Here is a 20,558-nt window from a genome sequence, read left to right on the forward strand (position 1 = left end):
GAAAGTCTTCATAGCTCTTCAGTTTTATGAATATCAATGGCTTACCATCATAACCTTGTTCTTAAGGTATTTCTATATTGTCATCTTCTCATTCTGAATCTAGAATGAAAGAAAGATAAGGAAAGTGGATTGTTGATTGCAAATCAAAGCAACAAAAAAGATGAAAGCCAAACACTGGTCTCCAAATGTGCAGTTCATTTCTCTGGATTACGTCATTCCTCCATGAAAAGTACAGTGCTCTGTAATTACCAAAGAAGTTCACTAAATTAGATCATAACTGTCACCAATTGCAATGTAAAGGTTTTGGAATTTGCTTGATAGGTATATTAGTCACTTTTTTCTTTAAAATTTCAAGGGCTGCCGAAACCAGTTTGGTTCAGTGGATAGAGCGTCGGCCTGTGGACTGAAGGGTCCCGGGTTCGATTCCGGTCAAGGGCATGTACCTTGGTTGCGGGCCCATCCCCAGTGGGAGGTGTGCAGGAGGCTGCTGATCGATGTTTCTCTCTCATCAATGTTTCTAGCTCTCTATCCCTCTCCCTTCCTCTCTGTAAAATATCAATAAAATCTAAAAAAAAAAAAAATTTCAAGGGCTTATAATGACAGATATTTGTTTTTCTTGCTCATGGCTATGTGGGTCAGTTAGCATGACTCTGCTCCGGGCTCCTGGTTGGATTTAGGTCTGCTCCACGTGTCTCCTTGTACTGGCAGCAACCTAGACATGTTCTTCTCAGGAATGTGAGAGCACAAGTCAGCCACCCAAGCACATTTAAAGTTTATGCTCATAATATGTCTGCTAAAATCTCCTTAGCTAAAGCAAGTCCTAGCCTAACATCAGTGGAGCAGGGGGTGTGTGCCAAGTCCACAGCAGGAGGCTGTGCAGTTACAGGGCAAAGATCCTGTAAAGAGTGACAACTAGGAAAATAATTCAGACTACCTATTAGGGAAGCAGGTCATTAAAACAATCATATATTTGCTATTATAGGTTCCTTTGGACTATAAACATGACAACACTTTTTTTCCCCATGGTAAATTACATGTTATTTGACTAGGTTATTTTGAAAATTCCCCAATGCTCTGAATTTCTTTCAAGAATGCCCCTTTAATATAAATTTATTTAGTAGAAATGAATATGAGTAAAAATTTATGATATGAATTACCTTCCATGCTTTGTTTCAGAAAGAACTAGGATTGCTGATTGGTTGAAAAATCTAAGAGAGGGATTAAAGGGGGATAAAGTAGAAAACTGCCTAAACAAAAAGCATTCTTGCCTGATCGGAGTGGCTTAGTGGTTGAGCATCGACCTATGAACCAGGAGGTCATGGTTTGATTCCTGGTCAGGACACATGCACGGGTTGCAGGCTCTATCCCTAGTTGGGGGGCGTGCAGGAGGCAGACGATCGATGATTCTTTCTCATCATTGATGTTTTTATTTCTCTCTCCCTCTCCCTTCCTCTCTGAAATATATATATTTTTTTAAAGTTAAAAATAAAATAGATAAAGGAGATGTGTATTTCAAAACTATGCAATATTAGGTATAACCTAGTCCAGCTTTTTTGTCATGAAATTGCAAGTTTATTTTATCTCTGGTACATGTACCTGGCTTTACAAAACAGATATATTCATGGGTGTGTATATATGTATAATTTCTGTTTTTTTAATTTTTAATTATAAACTTGCAAGGTTATAGACATTACAAAATTATAGAAGGTACATACATAGTACACAGAGGTCCTGTGTACCCATCACCTAGCTACCCCTAACAGAGACAGGAGACTAAATTTTAAATAACTTATGGACTTCCTTTGCTCTCTTAAATAAGCCCGTTTTCTTAGATATTTAATTTTCTTTAAAGAAAGGACATCCGTGTCGTGCCTGAGCCTCTCTAGCTTTCAGAATTACGAAGTGTCACATAAGGACCCTGTGTCACTATTGCTTTATCTCTAGTACCTTCTTCTTCATTTTCCCCGTTTTCAGATTGTACCATTGGTTGGGAAAGGATTATATCTCACCTACTTTTCTGGTGTATTTTTTCAGTAAAAGCCCCCTTTTACTTCTTATTTTGAAGAAACGTATTTAGTTGAATATTCAAACTTCTTGTTTTGAGTTTATTTTTGTGGTGTTTGAAAACTTGAGATTTGAGATTTTTTTTTAAACATCATCTCTCCTTTTTTTCCTTTTAGCCTGAAAATGAAATTTCTTCAGATTGTAATCATGTAAGTATGACTTTTCATAATTCACCATATGTGCTTTATATATATGATGAGAAAATTTGGGATTCTTTCCCTGATGTTTTAAAAAGCATTATTTTTTTTAAATTCTCTTAATCTTAAAAAGAGGCTGATAAATCTTGTATAAGGGCCATGATAAATTTATAAATATTCCTCCTCTGTAGAAACCAGCAAGTTCTGCCAAATAATATTTCTGTACTTGAGCTTATAATTTTTTACAGCTACCATATGAAATAATTGTTTCTGTGTTTATCAAGCTTACAAGTTAGATTTCTATATTTTAAAGTTGTTTTCTTTCGTCATTATAAAGTCATCCAGTAGCTGCAGAAGTAACTATAGGTTCCTCAAAGCCTAAAATATTTACTTTCTGGCTCTTTGCAGAAAAAGTTTGCTAAACTCTGCTCTGACCTTATAGATAGAAATATAAATTGTAAAAACTTAAAAAAAAGTAGTCATCTTAAAATGCATATATACTTTGTTCCAGCATTTCTACTTCTAAAGATTTATGTGTAGTTATACTTAAAAGAATGGATTAAAATGTGTCTATAGAAGGCTATTTGTTATGGCATTATTTATAAAGCAAAAGATTAGGGGGGAAAACCTCAAAATTCATCAGTAGACTCATCTGGCAGAGGAGAAGCCCAAAAAGAAGCTGATATGTGCCATAGAACCCCAAGGGCTGGAGAATAGTGAGTATATGAAAGGAAAATAGGGACAAATAGTATACAGAAAACAGGAGAATTGATGTCGTAAAAAGAGAAGACTAGGACCCAGACACAGAGGGAAGAATGTGAATATTTAAGGAGAAGATGGCCGGCCTTCTACAAGAGTAGAGAGGCCTCAGAAAAAATCAGTACTATTGACACCTTGTTCTCAGACTTCTAGACTCCAGAATTGTGAGAAAAATAAATTTCTGTGTTTAAGCCACTCATTCTGTAGTATAGTGTTATGACAGCCCTGGCAATCTAATAATACATGTGGGTTAGCATTATAATTTTTCCCATTATAGGTAATGGGAACAAATTTTAAAAATGGAATAACTTTCTACCTAGTAGAGAGTTCAGGGATAAATTAATGTCATTAAAGCAAGAGATAAGATAGTTATGAACAATTTTTTTTGGCCAATGAAATTGAAAATGTTGATGCAATGGACAAATTCCTAGAAAAACAAACTTACTAAAACTAACATAAGTTGAAAATCTGAATAACCCAATGTTTATTTTAAATGAATAAAGGAAAAAATTATGATACCAAAAAAAATTGGATCTGTAAATAAAAATCTTCCCAAAAATGAAACTTACAGGACCAGATGGATTTATTGGTTAATTTTCACACACATTTAAAGAAGAATAACACCAGTCTTCCAAACAGTAAAAACGTGGAAACATTTTCCTGTTCGTTACGAGGCTAACATAACCTTAAATCGCCTAACAAATATACATCAAGAAAGGAAGCACAGGCCAGTGTCACTCGTGAATTGTAGATGAGAAGATGCTACGCAAGTTAGTAGCAAACTGAATCCAGTAAAATATAAGAAGGGAAATACATCAAGACTGAATTGGTTTTGCTCTATAATTGAGGTTAAATTTAATATTCGAAAAATAATCAGTGAAGAAGAAAAATAATGTTATATCTCAATGGACATATTAAAAAGCATTTGATTAAATTCAATACTAATTTTTTAAGCTTTTATTATGGGAAATTTTCTAAAATGCATAATTAGACTAAAGATTTCATGGGTGAGTAATTTACAAAAACCAATTGTACTGTTGATCAGCAATGAATAATTAAAAATGAAATTAAAACAATTTCTCTTATAATAGCATCAAAAAGAATCTAATATTTAGGAATAAAATGTAATGAAAGGAGTGTAAAGTCAACCTTATAGTGTCAAGAGTTTTAAAGGAATGAAGACAGATATACCTGGAAACTAGACTCAGGGTGACTCTCCTTCATAAAACTGATTTATGAAAGTTCTGTTGATTGTGAAATCTGTGACTAAACCCCAAAATCTGAGCTTTTGGATTAGACTTTTTGGGCTTACGCAAAATTTAGCTTATACTACTTATTTATATTTTCTCTGAAAACTACAGCAGGAATTTTGGTTTTAGTTTTTTTCTTGACTTAAAAAAATGTTTTTTAGTAAAAACAAGAAAAAAGTATATCTGAATGGTAGTTTTATTTTGTCTGTACCTTTTTTCCCTTTTATCTACAAATGCAATGGCATTTTGTTTCTCTTTTCTTTTCATTAACTGAGGCGTGAATATGCTTTATCTGACTGTACAAGGAACATTTATGATTTATTTGTGTCATAATTTATCATAACTCACTTATATTTATGAAATTGATGGTAAATTTCATACAAGTTAACTGAAGTTTATTTCTTCTCCTGTACCTAGTTGTTGTGGAATTATAAGCTGAACCTAACTACAGATCCCAAATTTGAATCTGTGGCCAGAGAGGTTTGCAAATCTACCATATCAGAGGTAGGTTGTAACAGAATTTTGTGGGTGTTTAATGGTATAGAAGAGAAAATTACATCTCTATCTGAGCAGTCATTAAGGGAGGAATGACTCATTCAGTTACTTTATTTTTCTTGGAATTCACATCTGTATTGGCTGAGAGATAGGCCAAGGCCAGTATAATTAGACTTCTTTTTGTTAATGTTCACCTACACTTACAGTAGGATGCTGTAGTTTCAGGCAAGCTGATAATCGGGCTCTGTTGGTACCCAGAGACTACAACTGCTTCTGTCTTGAGCGCTGCTCCCACACTTTCACAGTCTGCTTATGTCTGAGGCATACCAAAATGGTTTCCCCAGGAGGCTTATAAATATTCCTAAGTATTTTGGCTGTATAGTTGGATCAATTGCACCACAGAGGCATATGCTTCAAATAATAGGAGTTAGCCTTAAAAATATGTATAAAAAATATTATGTCAATTGTTATAACTGGATGTTGAGACTAACGACAAAAATAATGAAAATGTGTAGTGTATGGATGTTAATTGGGGAAAAATTTCAATTCTCTTGACTTAATGTGAACAAATATTAGTGAAAATTGTGATATAGAAATTCTTATTTTATTTTTTGTAATCAGTAATAGAAATTCCAGAAAGCCAGCGATTTCTGTATACAGAGCACACAGTTGCTATTTTTCCACCTCAAAGGTAATTATCATAGATCTTGCAACATGTAGATCTATCCTCAAACTACCCTATTTGGTGACTTAAGTAGGGACCATTTTCTCCTGAGCTTTTAAGGAAGACCCTGCTCCAACCATTAAGCCTTCAGTTTGTGTTCCTCACTTAAGTCATTATGGGATCCTGTAGAACCTGTTTCTTCCTCAAATCTTCTAATCTGGGATCAGATATGTTTTCTTCTTTTATAGCAGTGACCTTTCTTCATATTTACTCTCGGGCTTCAGAATAGAATGGCCTGTCTTTGAAACATTGATCTTCAGCTTTTAGCTTCAGTATTCTGCTTATCACATCCCCTCAGCTAGCGACATGACCGGCTATACATACCAGTTTGATTGCCATGTGGGAACTTGGCTCGGAATATATGCAGGCACGTCAGAATACTTTCACTCGGCTTGCTTATTTTATGTAGATAGCCATAGGTTTTAAAAGAAGAAGATAGCTGGAAACTAGACTCTGGAATCACACACACACACACACACACACACACACACACACACACTTCCTTATAATGTGTATGTAATGATGGCCCTCTTGTAACTTTTGGGGGGTGCTTTGATTCTGTAAAAGATTCAGGTAACACGGACACTTCTCCCTTCCTTGAGGGAGATTATATCAGAGTCAAGAAAATTAAATATCAGGAAAAACATAGTTGCCAACTAAATATTTTATTCTACATCTCCTTCCTGTCTTTCTTAATTTTTGGAATCCTACTTCCAAGGAGAAAAACAATATCCCAAGAATACCTGCAAATTACAAACCAAATTTTTAATATACTCCCCCCCCCCCATGATTGAGCCAAATACTGCTTGCTTTCTCCAAGCCTTCATGTCAGAAACAGAGTAGATCTGCGCCCCATCCACTTCAGAGTTTACTCCCACCATAAATATTTTGGTGATTTAATGCTGTTTTTTGCTGTTAATCTTAGACATTTTCCTTCTGTCATATTAAACTTTTATCCAGTAGAATGGTTTAAGAAAAGTATAAACTTCTAATTCAAATACCAAACATCCTATTGCAATTGGCAGTGAACTGAAATACAAACAGGTACTACATCTCTGTATTTCAGTAAAATCTCAAGTGATTAAAAGTAAATAATACTTTTAATTTCTTCTTGGGGTTCAATCCATACTGTGCTCTTGTTCTTTCTTCAGATTTTTAAACTGCTGATTTCCCAGCACTAGAGCCTATCTGAATACTTCTACTTCATTAAATGTTTAAACCCAGGTGTCTACCACTACCTTGTTGTGTGTTTTTTTCTAATACATGTTTTTTTCAGTAAGGGAGAGTGAGAGAGATAGAAACATTATTGATGCAAGAGAATCATTGACCAGCTGCCTCCTGCACGCCCTCTACTGGGGATCAACCCTGCAACTGGGACATGTGACCTCCTGGTTCATAGGTCTACACTCAACCACTGAACTACACCAGCCCAGTGAGATTTTCAAGGAGCTATTCCTCACACAAAAATATCCTTTTCCTGGGAATAATATTTATGGCCATCTTTTTAGGCATCACAAAAAAACTCAAGGTTAGACTGAAAGAATTGCATTCATCTTGACTGTTGAAGATCTATGCTGCCTCTTGAAGCCAATGTGAGACTGTTTACTTAAATTCCAAAGTTTGCTTTTTTAAAAGTAAACACAACTTTCTGTCTTGAACTGAGTCTTTGACTTGCTCTGGCGTTAGACATAAAGAGACCCAGTGGCCTATAGGATAATAAGTGTATGGTATGTCCTTCACCCAGCACCTTTTGGGAAAGAGATTGTATTTGTTTGGCCCTATGTACATATTTACAGTAAGTGATGTAATAGTGGAGAATGGTCTCCATTGGTTTCAAAAAACCAATAAAACCAAAATATTCCCTTCTCATTTATATTCAGAATAGATATTTACATTTATCTCCTTCCTCTTGTCAAAACTACCATTTTTGTTAGTTTTTTTATTTCTTTAAATGTAATAATAGGCTTTTTCCAAGCAACCTTCTTTGCTTTATAACTCAAGCTTATGGCTCTATAAGTAGGTTTCGCTTTTTTATGCCTGAATTTCAGCATTTTTTTGGCTAGTTTGCTTCAGTAGCATTTGTGGTTTGGTATGCACTTGTGTGCTTGATCCACTAGATCACATGTCTGAATCTCCCACATTAAATTTACAGTGGCCTTCCCCTTCCAAGACTTCTTGCCAAACTGCACTGAACATTTTAAACATGATTCTAGTCCTGCCATAGTGGTAAAGCTGAGATTTTACTAAATTCAACAACACATGTCCATATTTGTAGTTAGGTCAGAACTCATTAATGTCATGTCAAGAAGTAATATACCTTTCCTCCTTCCTTTGGCCATTAGGTTTACTTAATGATAATAGTTTGCTATGTAGCTTGGCTTGGGACATGCAACCTGACTTCAGTTCTGCACCTGTTTTCCAGACCTATTCTCTAGATTAATCTCCTTACGTCCATTGCATTCTTTGCATGCATAAAGGGATTTCTCAGTAGAACCATTTAGAATGTTAAAAGCTCCTTTTAATTATATGTCAATAAAGCTGAAATTTTTAGCAGCTCTTTTACTCCATTTGGACATGAGTTCTATCTAGCATTTGTATATGTATGTATTTTCTTACAAAACACATTAATCAGGTGTTTTCTAGAGGGCACAAACAGTATGAGTAGGCCACACTATCAACAGGAAAATATCATTCTTTCTTAAAAGCTGTTTGATGCGAGAATAGAACACTGTGTAAAACAGCCACTTTCTTTTGAGCAGATGAAAGAATGTGCTGATGAACCAGTAGGAAAAGGTTACTTGGTTTCCTGCTTGGTGGATCACAGAGGCAACATCACGGAGTACCAGTGTCACCAATACATCACCAAGATGACAGCCATCATTTTCAGTGATTACCGTCTAATCTGTGGCTTCATGGATGATTGCAAAAATGACATCAACATTCTGAAATGTGGCAGCATTCGGCTTGGAGAAAAGGTATGTACTTACGTACTACACTGCTTTCACCAGAGGGGTCTTAGGAACTTGAGAAATGAAAAGCTTTGTATAACAAGCATGCAAAAAATTTAGGGCTATAGGTGGCCTTAAAGTTGAAGTCCAGACAGCCCCAAGGTCTAAGGCTAGTTGACCTGTGAATGCATTTTATCTGTTTGTGACAAAATGTTCCAAAAGTATGGAGAACTAGGGGAATTAATACCTGCTAAGAGTGGTGTTACCTTCAAAACACTAAAACACTTGCTGGTTCCCTGTAACATTCTCTGGCAAAGCATTTTGTAGTCTTGTGGGAATAGTAGTTGGGTTAGGAGAGACTTGAATTCTCAAAACTTTCTCTGCATATACCTCACTGTTGCCATAAAAATCACTCAGGCCCAGCCAGTGTAGGTCAGTGGTTGAGCGTTGATCCATGAACCAAGAGGTCACCGGTTTGATTCCTGGTTAGGGCACATGCTCAATCCCCAGTGAGGGTGTGCAGGGGCAGCCAACCAATGTTTCTGTCTCATCGATGTTTCTATCTCTCTGTTCCTCTCCCTTCCTCTCTCTCTAAAAATCAGTAAAAACATTTTTAATAAATCACTCAGCACACCAGTACAAAAGACAGTATTTATTTTTAAAAGACAATATTTAAATATTAGAAAATTTTAAGATATATGAAAGTACTTCTAGCTTGTCACAAGGAAGTTACTCTACAAATGTGATGTATTACCTTCTCAGAAGAACTAGTTTTAGTAAAGACAGGAAAGAAAACTACCTAGCTGGCTTCTTCTTCCTTAATGATATCTGATCTTATTTTTGTCCTTATTAGTGTCTTATCTAGAAGGTCAAAATGGATGTTTGACCAGGTTTATTCTGAATTTGTTTGCCCAGAAAAAAATGAAAGAAACTCCCGAAAAGTAACAAATGCCAGTGGGAGAGGTAGTCTGGGGCGGGTATGTCATCAGCTGTTAATTGCCACTGTTCATTAATCTGCTGTTTAGGAAATGTTAAGAAAAATAAAATCCATTTATCTCTTTGCCCCCATTTGTTAAGTGCACCAGGCCTTGCAGGCTTCTCTCACCGAGGGACGAGGGCATGGTATTGTATGCCAGAAGGTTTTAGTGCTGGTTATTGTCTGACTGTCAACGAGTAACCTTTCTTTCATACCAGCACAGGGCTCGGGCCCTTTCACAGGGCACCTCTGAGTCTATCTTGAGAGCACTGTGAACTTGGCAGGCAGCTAAAAAAAGGCCAGTTTAATAAAGAAGGCAGATTTTTTCCTTTCCCAGCAGATTCTAGAAATGGCACAAAAGCACTAAGTCACCCTGATAATTCAGGAAACTCCTCTGACTTACATTGGATATTGGAGATTATATCCAGTTCCAACCCTCACTCTTTAATATCTTCACCTATGTGTTCCAGACACACTGTTCAGGAATCAGTGATGACACTTCTTTATATTTGTGATTAGGTAAGGTGGACCATTACAATTCACCTCTCTTTGTAGTAGTTCTTCCCTGTTGACTGCCAAGATAATCACTAGTTAGCTTCCCACTAGCAATCGGAATTGTCAATATAAAACCTACTTTCAATGGCATGTACAAGTTAAGTCTGCAGTGACTGAAATGACTGCAGAAAATGCTAGAGCCCAAAGACATGACAGTGAGGGCTGTTTTCAGCTTTGTTAAAATAACAAAAGATGTGGTAAGGGCCAAAGATGGCGGCATAGGTAAACACCTGAACTGCTGCCTCGCACAACAATTTCAAAACTACAACTAAAAGACAAAACGGACATCATCCAGACCACAGGAAGGCTGGCTGAGTGGAAATTCTACAACTAGAAGGAAAGAGAAAAGCACACTGAGACTCACAAGAGCTGCAAAAGGAGGAGGTACGGAGACGCGCGCGCGCAGAGAGGGCTGGCAACTGGGTATGCGGCTGTCTTTTTCAAGCGCGAGGGAGACGAAAGCTCCTGACTGCTCTGAACTCCAGTTCCGGGCGAGACTCTGGTGATCCAGACTCATACAGGAAGAAACTGGACTGTCTGGCAGCGTGCAGAACTCGAGGGCGGCTTACTCTCAGAGGTGCTTGCAGCGATTACTGTGGGACACTGAGACCCAGGGGCCTCTTAGGGCAGGGCTGACGGGAAGCCATTGCTGTTTGCTCCGCCCTGAGACTCCGCCCCATCCAAGCTGGAGCACAGAGGCTTTTGCATATGAATGGCCTGGTCCTTTGAAATCTAAACTTACCTAACAGACTGCAGCTGGGTCAGAGAACCCCAGAACATCCAAAAGAAGGCCCAAGGCCCTATAGCAGCTTGCATTGCTTCACAGCTAGGCCTCATCTGGGCATCTCCAAAACCCAAACAAAGAAGATGAATCTGCAGATCTCTCCTTAGTTCCTGCTGGGTGGCCTCAGGCAGAGGCTAAATTAGCACCTCCTTGGAGATCCAAGAGCCAGTATACCCAGGGGTCAGAGTAGGACCATCCAGATTACAACTCCTCAGATCCATAAGGGACACACTCAGGGGGCAGACTCAGTGAGCACCAAAGCCCCACTGAAGCAAGTCTTGTCCCATAAGGGTGTCTCCAGCACAGAAATTCTCCCAGCATAGACACAGCTGATCCTCACAGCCAATTGGCCTGGAGGTCAATTCCTCCCAATGATACCAACAACAATCAAGGCTTAACTACAACAAGACTGTGCACACAGCCCACAAAGGGGTGCACCAAGAGTGTCCACCTCAGGTAATTGGGGAGGCTGAGCCACTTGGCCCTATAGAACACCTAGCACACAAAGCCACCCTATCAACTCAGGGAAGCAGCCAAAATGTGGAGACAAAGAAATAGGTCACAAATGAAAGAAATGGAGGAAAGCAAACGACTGGATATAGAGTTCAAAACCACGGTTATAAGGTTTTTCAAGAATTTTCTAGAAAAGGCCCATAAATTTAGTGAGACCCTCGAGGATGTGAAAAAGGACCAACTAGAAATTAAGCATACACTGACTGAAATAAAAAATAATATACAGAGATCCAACAGCAGACTAGAGGATCGCAAGAATCAAGTCAAAGATTTGAAATACAAAGAAGCAAAAAACACACAACCAGAAAAGCAAAAAGAAAAAAGAACCCCAAAATATGAAGATAGTCTAAGGAGCCTCTGGGACAACTTCAAGCGTACCAACATCCGAATTATGGGGGTGCCAGAAGAAAAGCGAGAGCAAGATACTGAAAACCTATTTGAAGAAATAATGACAGAAAACTTCCCCCACCTGGTGAAAGAAATAGACTTACAAGTCCAGGAAGCCCACAGAACCCCAAACAAAAGGAATCCAAAGAGGACCACACCAAGACACATCATAATTAAAATGCCAAGAGCAAAAGACAAAGAGAGACTATTAAAAGCAGCAAGAGAAAAACAGTTAATTACCTACAAGGGAGCACCCATACCATTGTCAGCTGATTTCTCAACAGAAACTATGCAGGCCAAACGGGAGTGGCAAGAAATATTCAAAGTGATGAATAGCAAGAACCTATAACGGGTGGGCAAAGTTTTTGACTCGAGGGCCACAATGGGTTCTTAAACTGGACCGGAGGGTCGGAACAAAAGCATGGATGGAGTGTTTGTGTGAACTAATATAAATTCAAAGTAAAGGAGCGGAGGGGAGAGCAAGAGAGCCCTCCGTTCTTTCGGCTCCGCGGGCCGGATAGAACAGCCGAACGGGCCAGATCCGGCCCGCGGGCCATAGTTTGCCCACGGCTGACATATAACCAAGATTACTCTACCCAGCAAATTTATCATTCAGAATGGAAGGTCAGATAAAGAGCTTCACAGATAAGAAAAAGCTAAAGGAGTTCATCACCACCAAACCAGTATTATATGAAATGCTGAAAGGTATTATTTAAGAAAAGGAAGAAGAAAAAGGTAAAGACAAAAATTATGAACAACAAATACATATCTATCAAGAAGTGAATCTAAAAATCAAGTGAATAAAAAATCTGATGAACAGAATAAACTGGTGAATGTAATAGAATCAGGGGTATAGAAAGGGAGTGGACTGACAATTCTCGGGGGAGAAAGGGGTGTGGGAGGTGTGGGAAGAGACTGGACAAAAATTGTACACCTATGGATGAGGACAGTGTGGGGAGTAAGGGCATGGGGTGGGGTGGGAACCGGGTGGAGGGGAGCTATGGGGGGGAAAAGAGGAACAATTGCAATAATCTGAACAATAAAGATTTATTAAAATATATATTTAACAAAAGATGTTTCTATGAACTATCAACATGCATATTTTGGTCATTTTTATCTTTTGCTATACTATACCTACCAGTTAGGTGAATTTCTGTGTATACCAGGCACCCCAACTCTGGCAGCAAAGACTTGCTTGTATTTTGGGGACAGTAAGATGACTTATGCCTGCACTTCTGAAAACATGTTCCTTCCTACATAATCCACTCTGGTGCTACAGCCAAATTTTAAAAAGGAGGCATGTCCTCAGCCCTTTTTTGCCTTTTCTGACTATAGTTTACTTCTGTGTAGCTGGTTACTTAGATATGAAAATTACCCTGGGAAATTAGTGAGTCGGTCTCTGAGCCCGTCAATTTCAAACTGGTTGCCACTGAAGCCTGCAGACTCCTCTGTGACCGGCTTTGAACTGACAGAGGAAGGGTCACAGTTAACCCCTTTGTACCCTCCTTTGTATGAACATGTAAATGCCATGATTTCAAAATTACGATTTTTTTCAAATGTTAATATATATATAATTTAGAACAAAGACTATATATTAAGATCTTTAGAATGTTCTAAATAAATATTGTAAAAATGAAAGTGCAGATCTCTAAAAGCAAAGTGTAAATGATTTCCATTGTCTGCAGAGAAAGTAGAATGTGGCATCGCATACAGGAACTTAATATAGACGTGTGCCATATTATTACTACTTTTATACTTTTTACTCAGTAGTTGAGCATTCCCTGCTTTTAACCAATTACCTTGAATAATTCAGACATTCTTTTCCTCTTTGGGTAGTGATGTAGATCACAAAAGACACCAGAAACATTGAAATAGAGAATTTATAGCAGAGATGAAAGCTGAGTTCTTGCCTGCTTTTTCTTTTTAATCCTCACCCAAGGAAATGTTTCTGTTGATTTTAGAGAGAGGGAGAGGGAGATGGGGAGAGAGAGAGGGAGAGGGAGGGGAAGAGAGAGAGAGAAAATAAGCCTTACTCCAGATTTCTGGGGTTGTGTTCATTTTTCTCTCTGTTGTCATCTTTTTGTTTCTTGTCCCTAAGAGTTTTATCTGTTAAGAATTAATCTCCAAAAATCTTTTTTATCATCTCAGGTTTGTAAGCATTAGATAGAATCATACAGGAAGTTCTATAGAACCCCAAGGTCTTAATTAGGCACCTTACTTTCTGCAACTCAATGAGTTGATAAACCCTCTAAGCTTCTGTTTGCTCATCTGCACAATAGATACAACACTCTTATTCCCTCTTCACAGGCGTGTTAGGAGAGAACATGAACATTTTCATGTAGCTACTTGGAACAAACTCTATCAAACAAAATAGAAAAAATACTATACTTTTTTTTGTTGAATTGAAATTTTAGTTAAAGTAGATGTTTCCCTATCTGGTTTAAGGAGTCTTTTTATGATGTACAGATGATTTCATAGACCTGGTATCTTACTATAACAAGATTTTATGTGTGTGAATGTGTAAATAAGTGATAGCACTATGTTTTCTTCGGCTTTGACTTACTCTATTAATGGTTATACCTCTCAAGTTATTGAAGCATATCTTTTGAGTATAGAAAATTAGGATATTTGAATAGAAAATATTCAGGGGAAGTTTCTCATATTTTGAATGAATGAATGCTTGTGGATGCAATGTACAATTAAAGGTAATTGGATGGCTTTAGGAAAGCTCTCAAAAGCAGTTTGTATAAAGGGTGGTAATCTTGTTAAAATTGCAGTAAGATAAATTCAAAACATCAAAGTGAATATACAGGTTGTATATATTTTCGTCTTTGTGAGCAGTGTAGAATAGAAAAAAGGAGAAACAGGGTCTCTGTAATATATTTTTTCAATGACTTCTGTGACTTGTTTTCGTAACTTGACTAAAAGCACTATTACTTGGGAAATACTTACCCTGACAAATGAACAGCAGTTTCTGAAATGTTATTTCAGTATGGACATCAGCTATGATCGAGCATTGGGCTAATGTGATTCTTTTAAATGTTTCTGACATTTTAAACTTTAAAAACTCAGGTTTCTATTTGCAGTGCTAACTAAACTATACTTAATTTCCCAGGACCTCTGTTTCCATTTGTACCATGCAAGTATTACATTCTAACCAAAGATTATTGAGGACATTTTCTATAATATGTGGTTGGTTCCCACCTGATTTCTCAATAGAACATCAATAAGCTAATTATATGTTCAAGTGTGTTGTTGTTTTTAACCAAATGATGTTTATTTGAAAGTCATTGTGGTGAGAGTTTTAAAATGTTAGTATCCTCACTATTTTAGGATGCACATTCACAAGGTGAGGTGGTATCATGTTTGGAGAAAGGCCTGGTGAAAGAAGCAGAAGAAGGAGATCCCAAGATTCAAGTCTCTGAAGTCTGCAAGAAAGCCATTCTCCGCGTGGCTGAGCTGTCCTCAGATGACTTTCATTTAGATCGGCATTTATACTTTGCTTGCCGAGATGATCGGGAGCGTTTTTGTGAAAATGTAAGTCAATTCAGAAACTGTTCTTTTCTTCCTTTTCTTTTTAAATATTTTAAAATACTCTATCCCAGGAAACAAACAAAACTTAACACAGACATCACATGTAGAAAAGCTGCTAAAACTGGAAAGTGGAGTTGGTCTCAGGATAACTGAAAATGATGCTGGATACTCTGCTTTGATTTAACATCCAGTTAACATTTGGCTTCTGACAATCTCCACACTTACTTTTTCTACTTTATCTAACTTCCCATCAGTTCTTGGGAATCTTATTTTATCTATAGGAATCCTAGTTTATTAGGGAATCCCATTCACATCTATTCCATGACTAAAACTTGCCGTATTACATGTTTTTATTTTTGGCCAAGATTAAAAAAAAAACACACCACACAGGTGGCTAACTGTTAAAACCAAATCCCTGATTACTACCCACAGACCCTACAGAACAACTTTCTAACACTGTAAATAGAAGAATCTCCATCTTTACTTTGAAGAACTGAGCATGACTTGTGTATATTCCCACTCTGCCTGCTGTTTTAATATAACAGCTTTCACCATCAAAGCCATTAATTATAAGAGTTTTATGTTTTAAAAAGGAAGGCTCATTGCCACTTCTCTTGATTCTCTAACAGTATATCTGGGACTAAATGACAATAGTCAAGACATATAGGAAACATTTTTATCTTTACTGCAGGCACTATTTTCTTTCAAATGCTACTAAATTTTATAAATGGCTGAGCCATTTGTTCAAATGTATTCACATTATATTAATTTAACAAAGTTCTATATAGGATTATGGGTACTGTCAAGCATAACTACTTAATCTAATCATCATCATAATAATAGGTATGTTTCACCTTATAGACACAAGCTGGTGAAGGCAGAGTATATAAGTGCCTCTTCAACCATAAATTTGAAGAATCCATGAGTGAAAAGGTAAGTGTTATTTTAAAACAGACCAATATTTTATTCATTTCTTTTTATATGTATATATACTAGAGGCCCGATGCACAAAATTCATGCAAGAGTAGGCCTTCCTTCCCCTGACTGCTGGCACCGGCCTCCCTCCAGCACCCAGGACCCGGGCTTCCCTCGCAGGGGGAGGCCCTGCCCTCTCACCACAGCCTACCGGTGGCCTGGGCCTTCCTCTTTGGGGTGATCGTGGAGCCCCCCGATTGATCGCCCTGCTGGCTGGTGGCTTGGGCTTCCCTCTGTGGGGCGATCATGGGACAGTGGCCAGACCCCCAACCAGTTGCACCGCACCTGCCTTAGCTGGCCTGGCACCAGTGGGTGTCATAGCGTGGTCCCGGGTGGTCGTTCGCTGTTGGGCCATTTGGTCGATTTTCGTATTACGCTTTTATTATGTAGGATATTTTTTATTGATTTCAGAGAGGAAGGGAGAGTGAGAGAGAGAGAAACATGAATGATGAGGGAGAATCATTGATTGGCTGCTTCCTGCACGCCCCCTTCTGGGGATTGAGCCTGCAATTCAGGCATGTGCCCTTGACAGGAATCAAACCCGGGACCCTTCAGTCTGCAGGCAGACACTCTATCCATTGAACCAAACTAGCTAGGGCTTATTCATTTCTTAAAAACTTTCTCACATCATCTCAAATAATATTCTTATAAACCAATACCAAAATAAATGACTGTTAAAGCTAATCCTTTTCAGAGGCGAGACACTTGGCTTTTAGTAGGGAACCAAAGCATAGTTTGCTTAAGCCAAGAAAATGAAGCTTTATTTGTGATATCTGAACATTGGGAAGCCAATTTGGAATCAGTTTGGGGAGTAAAATTTAAAAAAAAAATTGAAAGGTGTTTTTTAGTGATTTTTTAGAGAGGCAGAGAGAGAAACATTGGTGTGAGAACAAAACATCAATAGGCTGCTTCCTGCACCCTCCCTACTGGGGATTGAGCCCAAAACCCAGGCATGTGCCCTGACCAGGAATTGAACCAGCAACCGTCTCGAGCATGGGGCAATGCCCAACCAACTGAGCCCCACTGGCCAGGGCAAAATGGAGAATTTTATATCAGAATTACACTGAAGTCAATCCTACATACTCAGGAAGTTTAGGCTAACCAAACCATTGCGCTTCATAGGTAATTAGCTATTTAATTTTTCAGCAGATGTTTCATTAAGCATTCTCATTATTCTTAGCATTCTGTTCCCGGATGAATGCAAAAAAAATTTTATTACCTTTAAAAGTAATTATTTTTGTTTTTTTTAATCCTGTCATTTTCTTTTCTGTGCAGCTGAAGAAATGTTTTTCATTTTCAGTTCCTTTACTATTGAGTAATTATATTTAAAAAGTATAGTCCTGGCTGTCGTGGCTCAGTGGTTGAGCAACGACCTATGAACCTGGAGATCACGGTTCGATTCCCGGTCAGGGCACATGCCTGGATTGCGGGCTCAATCCCCAGTGGGGGGCGTGCAGGAGGCAGCCAATCAATGATTCTCTCTCATCGTTGATGTTTCTGTCTCTCCCTCCCTCTTCCTTCCTCTCTGAAATCAATTAAAAAATATATTAAAATAAATAAATAAATAAAAAATAAAAAGTATAGAATGGAACTTCCAAAGTATTACGTTAGTTTCCACTTTGATTCTGGTGAAATTTACTGTAGGAATATTGTTAAATAGAAAAGAATATTTTGTCAAGATCTTGTATTAGAATCTACCAAATATGTATGTGTTTAGGACAGCTACTGCAGCAACCATCAGCAGTTCACTGCAGAAATCTAAGGGTCCCCACCCATTTACTTCTGCCTCTTGTCACACTGGTTTGGCATGCTTGTGTTAAGTTTTAACCAAGCTTAAGGAGCATCTTGGTAACAACTGCCGTTGTTGACATGTACTTGGCCATGAGAGATACTTGGGAACAGCTGAACCACCTGAGCAGTCTTACAACTCTCTCGCTGCCTTCTTTTTTCAGTGTCGAGAAGCATTAACAACCCGCCAGAAGCTGATTGCCCAAGATTATAAGGTCAGTTATTCATTGGCCAAATCCTGTAAGAGTGACTTAAAAAAATACCGGTGCAACGTGGAAAACCTTCCCCGGTCCCGGGAAGCCAGGCTCTCCTACCTTCTGATGTGTCTGGAGTCAGCTGTGCATAGAGGTGAGAGTTTATTTCTTTTTATCCTTTTTATTCCTTCTTGGATTTACATTTTAAAGCTTCATGTACCGTTACTTTTCACCTATATTTGCTCTTTTGAGTACAGTTGTGCCTTGTTATTTAAGAGTCTTTTTTTAGGAATTGAAGGGTTGGCATCCCTACACCTTGTTGAAGGCCCTTCCTCTTAGCTCAGTAATCTCCAATTTTGTTTTTCTTTATATCTCTGCTTGTTGTTTTTTTTCTTTTACAAGGTAAAGAATATTTCTCAAATCCAAATATTTTAGTATTTTAAAATACCTAAAGGGTGTGGCAAATATAGGTTTACAGATTTTCATATGTAAAAATAATACAGTAATTAATAAATAAGCCCTCACACACCGAGAGAGGGAGAAACCAAGATGGCGGCATAGGTAAACACCTAAACTGCTGCCTCGCACAACAATATCAAAACTACAACTAAAAGACAGAACGGACACCATCCAGAACCACAGGAAAGCTGGCTGAGTGAAAATTCTACAACTAGAAGGAAAAAGAAAAGCTCACAGAGAATTGGAGGTACAGCAAAGGGGCTTTGTGCATGCAGAGAGGAAGGGCGGCTGAGAGCCTGGCTGACTTTCTCTGGCAGAAGGGGGAAGGAAGCCTCCGACCGCACTGAACCCCAGTTCTGACTGCACTGAACCCCAGTTCCGGGCGAACCCCTGGGGACCCACGCTCTTACGGGGGGAGTCTGGACTCTCGGCGGAGACTCGAGCTGAGAAAGGCAGAAGTCTGAAGGCGCACGCGGGCCAGTGCGCACAAAGGCTGCGGAGGTTGCCACAGGCTTTCCCTAGTGGAAGGGAGTCAGAGGATCCTGACGGCACTGAGCCCCAGTTCTGACTGCAGTGAACCCCAGTTCCAGGCGAGCCCCTGGGGACCCATGCTCTTGTGGGGGGAGTCTGGACTCTCAGGCGGAGACTCGAGCTGGGGAAGACAGAGGTCTGAAGGCACGCACGTGCGCGCAAGGGCAAGGCTGACAGGAAGCCAAGACTGAGACTCCACCCCATCCAAGCTGAGCACAGAGGCTATTGCAATTTGGCAAGTCTAATCCTATAAGGCTGTCTCCAGCACCGAACTTCTCCCAGCATAGACACAGCTGATCCTTACAGCCAACTGGCCCGGAGGTCAATTCTTCCCAGTGATACCAACAACAATAAAGACTTAATTACAACAAGGCTGTACACACAGTCCACAAAGGGGTGCACCAAGAGTGTCCATCTCAGGTTAACTGGGGAAGCAGACCCACTGGGCCATATTGGAAACCTAGCACAAATATCTACCTTACCAACTCAGGGAATCAGTGAAAATGCGGGGTCAAAGAATCAGATCACAAACGAAAGAAATGGAGGAAAACAAACGACTGGATATAGAATTCAAAACCACGGTTATAAGACTTTTTAAGAATATCCTAGAAAAGGCCGATAAATATAACGAGAACCTCGAAGATATGAAAAAGGACCAACTAGAAATTAAACATACACTGACTGAAATAAAAAATATTATACAGAGACCCAGAAAGAGAATAGAGGAACACAAGAATCAAGTCAAAGAATTGAAATACAAAGAAGCAAAAAACACTCAACCGAAAAAGCAAAAAGCAAAAAAAAAAATCCAAAAAGTTGAAGATAATGTAAGAAGACTCTGGGACAACTTCAAGCGTACCAACATCAGAATTATGGGGGTGCCAGAAGAAGAGAGAGAGCAAGATACTGAAAACCTATTTGAAGAAATAATGACAGAAAACTTCCCCCAGCTAGCGAAAGAAATAGACTTACAAGTCCAGGAAGCCCACAGAACCCCAAACAAAAGGAATCCAAAGAGGACCACACCAAGACACATCATAATTAAAATGCCAAGAGCAAAAGACAAAGAGAGACTATTAAAAGCAGCAAGAGAAAAACAGTTAATTACCTACAAGGGAGCACCCATACGACTGTCAGCTGACTTCTCAACAGAAACTATGCAGGCCAGACGGGAGTGGCAAGAAATTTTCAATGTGATGAATAGCAAGAACCTACAACCAAGATTACTCTACCCAGCAAAGCTATCATTCAGAATTGAAGGGCAGATAAAGAGCTTCACAGATAAGAAAAAGCTGAAGGAGTTCATCACCACCAAACCAGTATTATATGAAATGCTGAAAGGTATTCTTAAAGAAGAGGAAGAAGAAAAAAGTAAAGAGAAAAATTATGAACAACAAATACATATCTATCAACAAGCGAACCTAAAAATCAAGTGAATTAAAAACCTGAGGAGCAGAATAATCTGGTGAATATAATAGAATCAGG

The 20,558-nt window shown here is 38.6% G+C and overlaps 1 protein-coding gene across 1 annotated transcript in view; it reads left to right on the top strand.

Annotated features, from left to right (window-relative positions):
* Nucleotides 1-20,558, top strand: part of GLG1 (golgi glycoprotein 1) — a 115,456-nt gene that overhangs the window by 59,501 nt on the left and 35,397 nt on the right. Inside the window, exons 2-7 of the mRNA XM_080643460.1 lie at nt 2,181-2,213; nt 4,628-4,714; nt 8,189-8,404; nt 14,926-15,129; nt 15,988-16,059; nt 18,054-18,237. Of these exons, the coding sequence (XP_080499586.1) occupies nt 2,181-2,213; nt 4,628-4,714; nt 8,189-8,404; nt 14,926-15,129; nt 15,988-16,059; nt 18,054-18,237 (796 nt within the window). The remainder of the gene's footprint in view (nt 1-2,180; nt 2,214-4,627; nt 4,715-8,188; nt 8,405-14,925; nt 15,130-15,987; nt 16,060-18,053; nt 18,238-20,558) is intronic.

Source organism: Plecotus auritus, assembly GCF_963455305.1.
Source record: "Plecotus auritus genome assembly, chromosome: 10".
Taxonomy (NCBI): Eukaryota; Metazoa; Chordata; class Mammalia; order Chiroptera; family Vespertilionidae; genus Plecotus; species Plecotus auritus.